The sequence below is a fragment of the Halictus rubicundus genome, chromosome 10 (genome assembly GCF_050948215.1).
Source record: "Halictus rubicundus isolate RS-2024b chromosome 10, iyHalRubi1_principal, whole genome shotgun sequence".
NCBI classification, from domain to species: Eukaryota; Metazoa; Arthropoda; class Insecta; order Hymenoptera; family Halictidae; genus Halictus; species Halictus rubicundus.
This window is the reverse complement of record NC_135158.1, coordinates 12761078-12770060: the sequence shown is the minus strand read 5'-3', so window position 1 is coordinate 12770060 and position 8983 is coordinate 12761078. Positions and strand designations below refer to the sequence as shown.

Sequence of the window (8983 nt, the reverse complement as noted above, 5' to 3'; positions counted from 1 at the left end):
TCGCGCGTTTTTCAAGGATTGAAAACGGCGTGCAAGAGAGGGGCAGAGAGAGAGAGAGAGAGAGAGAGAGAGAGAGAGAGAGAGAGAAGGAGAGTGGGAATCGGCGCACAGTGGGGTATTTGGCCCGAAAAACCGGAAAAAATTATTTAAGCGTTATTTGTAGGCTCAATGCCACAATGTAGGTGGTCGTTGAATTCGTCTTAACATCAGCTATAACATTATGAGATCGAAAATATATCTTAACAGTTAAAAAATTAAATTGATCCTCACTTTTTATAAAAAAAAAATTTTTTCCGAAATTTTATGTATTGAAATTTGTAGACATCTGAATACTGTTAATCTTTTGTTGGAACCTTTTTTTCGTCAGATTATCGGAAACCCTTGAAAAATCGTGGCGCTTGTGGAGTACGTGCACCGAAAAGCTAGAAAAAGTATTTTTACACGTAAATTATGTTAAAATGATGTAAATTATTATTGTAATACAAAATATGTAGATCATGAAATGTTTTAATAAGTAGATATGTATTTTAAGAATATTTTTAAATTATTACCATTAATTTGCGTACGTAAAACACTTCTAAACGCTAATACTAAATTAGCTATAAAACGTCAATCTGGACAAATCTGGAACCAAACTTTATTAGCTTGGAATCGCAAATCTCTACCGAATATAATGAGACCAGAAAGACCATCGGGACTCACTCAGAACCATAATAAAATCGTTAATGAAGTCTTATAATTGTAAAAATAATTTCTGAATTATTGATCATATTCAAATATTAATAACTTTATAAATGAGTATAATAAAAAAATGAAAACAGTCTGAGAGTGTAGTCCATACTTACCTAAAAGATATCCATAAAGCAAAAAATTACACAGCTTTTTTAAAGCATGTAAAAATCACTAATAAATGTACGATATGTTATAGCATGATTGGAAAGGCAATACAAGTCATAGAATCTCTCGACTTTCGATTAAGTTTAGACATTCATAAACTTACAAATGAATAAAAACAATTTAGTACAATGTTCTACACACATTCAACAACTTCGAGCAATAAAAAAATTACAGTTTACGTTAAATTTTTGAAATTGACTTTTTTCCGGCTTTTCGGGCCAAATACCCCACTGTGCGGCGTTACGCTCGAAACGGCTCTCGCCAACCGGCACGGTTCGTTTCCACGATATTCGTGTTACTGTCAAAACACCGTTCGTTACGTCCGTTCCGCGTTATAATCGAAGTATATGGGCGCATGTGGGCACGACGATAAAGCAAAATATTTACCGGCGAGCTCGCCGCTGGAAGAGCTAATTAAATAGACCACGATTTACGGGGGTGGCTCTGGACGATGGTTTCGGCGAGGGGGGAGGGGGCGGTGGTGTTCCGTGTCGAGGGGAGTGGGTGTGTGCCTCGCTGTTTTCGCGTCGTTTTTCGCGACGCATAAAATCGAGCGGTGTCGAAGCGCGCGCGAGCACCACAACACTTTTCGTTTAATTAAATCGTATACCTAACGGGCTCGAGACGCGTAAAAATGGATTACGCGGCGTTACGCGTTTTCCCCGTCACGCGTTACTCTTCTTTCACCCCTTCCCCATCCGCCACCCCCCACCCTACTCGATCCTATTTCTTCGATACACGCCCCATCCCTCCCCACTCGTATTTTCATATCGGTCGCGGTTTATTTCCCTTCGGAAACTATTGCTATCGTCGTTGTCGTCGCCGAGAGGCCATTCTCCCAAGGAGAGCTGACAAAATCCATTTTTTTATTGCCGTTCGTTCGGCACGGAGGAATGAAACCACACGCATATTTATTACAAGCTGCAAGTATTGCAAAATAATGCAGGGACACGGGCTGAAACAACCACTTCATATAGAATAGACGGAAATAATGACTGGGGCCCTTCTGGTCCCTTTCGGACAATCTGTAGACACTCTGTAGTCCAGATTGCTTACGCGAAAGACGAAGACATTGTCTCCCACAATTCAAACGTATTGTGCATGTTTAGACATTAGTTAGTCGTGGTCGACACGTTAGGTCGAAAGCTTGAGGCTAGATTCAACCATGATTTTATTCGGTTGTTGCTCGGTGCCGATAGTTAATTTTCCGAGCGACACGCGTCGTGCTCTCTCCACCGAATCGCTCGCCGGAAAATAGGCGTGGACGCCGTGAAAAAAACCGTGGCAGCCCATGCGTAGAAAATTGTCCGAATGGCATTGTCTCTCTCTTCCTCTTTCTCTTTCTCCCCCTCTCTCTCTCTCTCTCTCTCTCTCTCTCTCTCTCTCTCTCTCTCTCTCTGAACTCGTCCGGGAGAGCGTAGGAGAGGAGAGAGGCCTGGTAGAGAGCGTATAGTCAGAGGGGAATGGAAAAGAGGGAGGGTGGTGCGCGCGGAGAGGAGAGAGAGAAAGCAGAAGAGAAACAAGCAACGAACACGACAAACAGACTGACGTGTACTCGCTGAAAGCACGCAAGGATAAACGAATAAAACTAGTATATTAAGGACGATAAATCCGTTTTCGTTCTCGGTTTTTTTTCCTCTCCGCCCGCCCCACCCCTCATCGGGTAATTAAAAGCGCTCGTCCGTCGGGATTAAACGCAAACCGTACGAAGTCCTGCTGCGCCGTTGATAGAAAAACGCTGGCTTTGTTTCGCTAAAATGGTAATTAAGCCGTAGAGCCGGAGCACAAACGACCCAACGAGACGTTGGACAAACGTTATTTCGGCGTGTTATTCGAGAAATAACTGAAAAGTACAATTCTGTCGCGTCTCGCGGGCTCGGCTCTGCCCGCGACAGAGACCGAGAGAGAGAGAGAGAGAGAGACCGTGCACACCGAAACTCGAGGAACGCTCGGCGTCGCGACGCCCCCGGGGGTGGATCACGACCTTTGAAAACCAGCCAAGAAATTCAGCGAAGGAACCCCCACTCAGTCCATAATTCGCACCAATCCTCCAATTTTCCGTCTCGGAGGCAATAGCAACCTAAAACGTCGAGCAAAAATCGAAAAACGAAGCACTTGCAGCCATCGGACTGGGGATCTAATTAAAAATTATGCAACGTCGCCCTTAACACTTTCAGTACCAGATGAACAGCCGCAAAAATTCCATAAAACCGAAGACATTCTCGACGCTGAATAATATATTACCTCAAACGTTAATTTATAAATTCAGAAAAATAATGCGTCTCTCATTTCTAGGAGACGTTCCACTGTGTTAAACTGTGAAATGGAAAAATTCTGTGTTAACCCCATAAATCTGAACCTCTCAGTTTTTGTATTATTAAATAAATCGCATTGATTGTATGAAATTTTTGTGGTCGTCGAGTTTGCAGTCAAAGTGTCAGAGGGTGTTTGGGTTGGTGTGAAACAAATCGACTTTTGGCCTAGATCTTTTGGCGAGATGCGGCGTCTAGGGCACGGTGCGGCGTCGCGACGCTCTACTCTCGCCGTATACACCGTTCTGGGCTCGCGCCTGAAAATCCAGTCTATGCATTATGTAGTGCGCTGTACACCTGTTGTGCCTGTATTCCTCCGAGGACGGGGATCCACTCGACGAGCTAAGTAAGCACAACATTCCTGCCGCGCTTCTTGGGGTAACGAAAGCGCGGCGGAAACGCGGAATGCCAAGTAGCTGGAATAGAACGAGACCGATTCGGCTGGAAACTTCCAGGGTAGCATCAAATTACGACGATAATTACGCGTATTAAAATTCATTGCTTGTCAGGCTACGTTTTCTGCAATTTACGCGAGCTCCCCACGGATCCGTTTGTTTTTCCGCGCTGCTTCAACCGCGTCCAACCGACGCCCCTCTAACAACGTGCTATCTCGCCAACATGGTGGCGCGTTTAGACTAAACTGGTGCTCGTTCATAAAACCCCCCCCCCCCCCCCACCTTTCGCCATTGTTCAATTCCAGAAGAAGAAAAATTATTTACCGAACGAAGCGCTGTCAGGAATGCGCGATTTTATAAACGAACGATGTATTGTGGCAAATATCGAGCATTCCGTCGTGCTTGGATTAACCCTCTGCAGGCATCCTGGGTAGTTTATGTCCGGAGCGAAATTTCGACATTGCACCATTTTCAATGAAGCTCAGAATATCTTTCGAGGATGCAGAATTTACTGGTAAAATGGTGTTCGATTCGGCTGGTCGTCGGCCCGTGCGATATTAATACATTCGGCAGACATTTAATTTTTGCGAATGCATTCACCTATCAGCGAGCGTGCAGTCCATATTTCAGGATGGTGACACTAGTGGCAGTTTTAATCGTAAAGTAACAATCCACACCCAGTATAACGGAATCCAATAATTTTAGAGGAAACCCCGTGTTTTGAAGGACAACTTTTAAAGGCTCCTTTTCGATACAGCGCAATCACGGGACATTCTATGAATAGGAGTCCAGCAGATAAAGTTTTAATAAATTCTGATAAGAGGTGCGACGGGACACTAATGAATCATCACCGATCGGAAAATTAATCGCTGGGTAAAAATGAATGCGCGATAAATTAGAATTTCTGCCTCGCTGCATTACCAGATAACCACGTAAAATTCGCGACATTTTTAATCCCTAGTCTTTTAATAACGAATCAGACTCGTGGCGGAGAGTCCGGACAGGAAACGCGACGAATGCAATTTATTTCCGCCAACGCGAAAACAAAATTCTACTTTCAACATTTAGCCAACAGGGTGAAGGTACCGGATGCCGATTAGTAGGCATTACAGTTACAATTACATTTCAAATGGTAATTTCAGAGGACGTTAGTACATTATGATAACTCCAAAAATTTTTCGGAAATCGTCGACCGATTTTAGAAAGACAACTAAAGAATCGCTGTTAAATATAATGGCATCTAAAGAGAATGGGGTTTCGGATGACAAATTTTTACAGAAATATTTTCTATAATAAATCAAGTCTTCTACAGAAATGATCAGGTTGAACCGAGGGGAGTGCACATTCCGTCAGAATCTAGGGGGTTGAACCACTCGAAGAAGATAAACGTTCCACCTCGTCAAAGTTCATTTTTATTTTTTGTTTTTAAGCAATCCGGGAGAATTAACTAAGTTCGACAAGACCGCCGAACAGTCTATGTTTCGTTAGTATCTGCAACACGCGTTTGCCAATCGCTTCTCACGCAGCAGCGGCGACAACGCCCGATGAAACATGTTCGTCTGCGCTGGCCTAAACGAGTGGGCCACCCGCGTCGCTATGTACGTAAGACACACCAGCGTCGTCGACACGGTGCACTGTTATCATAACCTAGTAACGCCAAATATTGATTTTGACACGAACACGTGACGAGCCGCTAGACGTTCGTATATAAACGTGCTGCGAGGAAAAGACAGATGGAGAGAGAGAACGAGAGACAGAGGGAGAGGAAGACGGAGCGAGCCAGAAAAGGGGTAAGCGAGAAAGCAAGAGAGAGAGAGAGAGAGAGAGAGAGAGAGAGAGAGAGAGAGAGAGAGAAAGAAAGAGAGAGAGAGAGAGAAACGCAGATGGGGACATTTAAACGATCATATTCGTGTAGGTTGCACACAGGCTGCAACATGCACGGAGACCCGGCGTGTGTGCAGGTGTGTGGTTGGCGTGCAGAGCCACGTGGGGGTGGCACACACACCAAATACGCGAGGCTCACACACGTGACACGAGAAATCACTCCGATGCCTGTCGATTCACCGGCGGGCCTCGGTGTGCGGACGTGTTCCTCCACCCACACAATCGCCGAGCCATCGAAAATTCACGCTCGCGTGTACGTGTACGGTGGCTGCCGTGTTTCGTATCGCTCGACAGCATTCGAGACACGCGTATCGAGTGTTGGAGGCCGGCGACGAGGCACCGCGTTCTGTTCTGTTCTGTTCTGTTCCTGTTCCTGTTGTGTACGCGTTTCCACGAGAAAACAACGCCGCAACTGGCCCGAGTCAGGGTAATTGGAGACATTTCGGCGAAACCCGGCATTTCACGCTGATCACCCTTCCAACGGGACGCATATTTCGTTCGCGCAACCGAATCGAACAACAATCTCGAGAGTCGCGATCCCGGCCGGCGACACCCGCGAGCGTGCGCTTGCTATACTGATTTCACAGGACCGGAACCCCGAATGACCTATTTCAGACTTCTCGTTTAGCCCATTACTCGGCGATATCGAGTCACGAAGATTTCAAACAGAGTCTACCGAATGTGCACATAAATCATTTCTGCTAGACTAAAATAAAGTTCTGTTTCTCTTTCGTACAATCTAATTTTCTTGTACCTTCATCGATTTTGCCACGCGATTTCCAAATTTCCTTTGAACTTGAATGGTCTTATCGGAAACTACGATCTTCCACCTTTAATTTAAGACCTCGCAAGTTCGAAAAATCCTACGAGAACATATTCTAAAATCGGTCCAAAGTCACCCCTTAAAATCCCGCCATTTTTCTTCGCGCTGTCGGCCGGAATTTATTAATTTTTTGACATGACTCCGAATTTTCAATTAGACCAAAGTGATCCTATCATGAAGTACGATTTCGTAGCTCCAACCGGCACTGTCGGAAGTGGTGAAAAATCCCATGGGAACACATAAGGAGGCATGGAAAATGCTGAACGATAGGTAAAAACTAGAGTGGCCGGCACTGTCGATTGATCCGCAGAGATTAAACGCAGCCGATCGATCTACCCGTGGATAAATCGTTGCCATTTAACTGCCGAGACGATGTTTTCACATTCGGTTAGTATGCCTTCATATGCGCCACGTAAAAGGAGGTCATGGTACAACCAAATAGCAATAATAACGCCGCTACAAGTCTGTCCTGACACAGTGGATTCTAAAACATGGAATTTGTAGAGCCCGCCCGCATTCGAGCGACATCTCTTCGAATCGGACCAAGTACCTCAATTCACCGATGCACTTTCTGCAATGTCGGTATATTACCTACTGCTGGTGAACAATAGAGATGGTAACTTGTAAAAGAAGAATATTGTTTATCGATGGCAAGTAACAGGAATTATGCAGAAACTAGAAACAGAGAGGTAATGAGAGTGCTCACACCCGAGATTTTAGTGTCCCCGGTATAGTGCTGTCCCCTAGTCTAATTTTTAGCCTGGACCAAAATCTGCATCATCTTACCTGCATCATTAGCAGCGGATTCCAAATAATGCCAGAGTGGATGCTACTCCTATGTTAAAAGAGGCTCTTCTATGTAGGCTCTGATCCAGCCTAAAAGCTGATGCAGGTTCTAATACAGGCTAACAAGATGATGCAGGTTCTGTTCCAGGCTAAAAAGATGATGTAGGTTCTGTTCCAGGATAAAAGATGATGCAGGAAAAATGGGGATTCTCACTTCCTCTCTGCTAGAAACTTGTGATGTCGGTATTCCAGATCGTGTGCTTATTGTCTTAAAACACCTGACGCCATCTACCAATAAAAAGAGACTCTAAATTGACTGGTGGCTTGGGCATTTTATTGTAGATGGCGAAATGATTCTTTTCCACGATATGGGGTTATGTATTAAATCATTAAATATTAATTATAAACGCTGTAACTAGTAGTTATTAGTATACAATATTTAGCTAAGAGAATTTTCTGAACTATCTAATGCCGACAGAGAAAAAATTTAGTCTAAATGTGCATGATTGTTCTATAAAAGATTGCCCCATTTCAGTAGTCAGTTTCCGGAGTAGGGTGAACGATAAATAGAAGCACGTGGAGAAAGCAAAATAAACTTCTAACTGAAAAAATAATTATTTCTTCCTTGTAAAATGGACGATTCACAAGGTAGAATGGATATCGACGACAGTGTAAAAGAAACTGATGCTCCGGAAGCTACGGAACTTAGTTACGAAGATAAATTGAAGTATGTGAATGCCATAGCTAACCCCATGGCACCGAAGAAGCTGACAAAAAAGATTTATAAATGTATAAAGAAAGGTATGTACCAGTAAAACACAAATACCTGTCCATAGTACATTTCCCTATGTGTAGAGCGTTAATAGTTTGTCTGTAATATTTGTAACTTTTAATTTAAACATTTCAGCTTCAAAGCAGAAAACCTATCTTAGAAATGGCTTGAAAGATGTCCAGAAACATCTCCGTAAAGGAGAACACGGGTAATTTGTTTCGTTCGTAATTAAGTAAAAATTGTATCATTTAGAATCGTACTTTAACAAGGAATATTTTGTTCGATAGGTTGGTGGTCTTTGCGGGTGACGTGTTTCCCGTAGAAATTATGTGTCACTTACCAGTTGTGTGCGAAGACAAAAGCATTCCATATTGTTACACCCCTTCTAGACAAGATATTGGTAACGCGATGGGTGTGAAAAGGGGCAGTCTAATGGTGTTAATTAAAGAGCACCCAGAGTACAAAGACTTGTACGAAGAAATCAAAGCTGCAATGACCACATTGTCTACTCCACTGTAATCGTGTGCCTTGAACCACTGTAAATACAATAGATGTATTCATCGGTAAACTAATATTTTTCTCAGAATCGTGAGCAACAAGTATTATCAAAAATCAGTTCACAGATTATCCAAAACGATACATTTTTTATACGATTCACTACAATCATAAGATTAATGTAAGTAAAAGAATAAAAAATGTATAAAACGAGAAGACGACCACTCTTTATATGGAGTTAAAAATGGAAGATAGAAACTGCTCCCACTTGTTTGATGTTTAATTAAAAATTAGTTTTATTTATCACCTGTGCATTTGAAAATAGAATATTAAAAGTTAGCTTAAGATAAAAATCATATTTCTCGAAGCGGCATGCATACATACGTATATACAGCTTTGCTTTTATTTCAAGCGGGTAAAATTAAATTTGAAATAGACATCGTCGTTTGATCTCGATCTCGATCAAGATTGAAAATCGTTTTGGATTGTCAGTCGAGACTTCCGAACGATTGCTTGCGGTTTCATTGATAATTTTGTTTCTGAGCGTAACTTCTAGCTTGTAAAATCGAGAGTTATCAGAAAGATTATGTACCAATTGTGTTATCGATCGTAATCAGCG

At 42.9% G+C, this 8983-nt stretch overlaps 1 protein-coding gene across 1 annotated transcript; it reads left to right on the top strand.

Annotated features, from left to right (window-relative positions):
- Nucleotides 1–7470: 7470 nt before the first annotated feature.
- Nucleotides 7471–8578, top strand: Nhp2 (NHP2 ribonucleoprotein). Its single transcript, XM_076795221.1, has 3 exons — nt 7471–7898; nt 8005–8077; nt 8157–8578. Exons 1-3 carry the CDS (start codon nt 7730–7732, stop codon nt 8386–8388), a joined length of 474 nt encoding a protein of 157 aa, XP_076651336.1. The 5' UTR covers nt 7471–7729; the 3' UTR covers nt 8389–8578.
- The last annotated feature ends 405 nt before the right edge of the window (nt 8579–8983 follow it).

What these genes read in the sequence shown, in the direction of transcription:
- Nhp2 (XM_076795221.1), top strand. Translation starts at nt 7,730, where the DNA reads ATGGACGATTCACAAGGTAGAATGGATATCGACGACAGTGTAAAAGAA. An exon ending in TTATAAATGTATAAAGAAAG is followed by an intron (nt 7,899 to 8,004) that starts GTATGTACCAGT and finishes TAAACATTTCAG; the next exon opens with CTTCAAAGCAGAAAACCTAT. An exon ending in CTCCGTAAAGGAGAACACGG is followed by an intron (nt 8,078 to 8,156) that starts GTAATTTGTTTC and finishes TTTGTTCGATAG; the next exon opens with GTTGGTGGTCTTTGCGGGTG.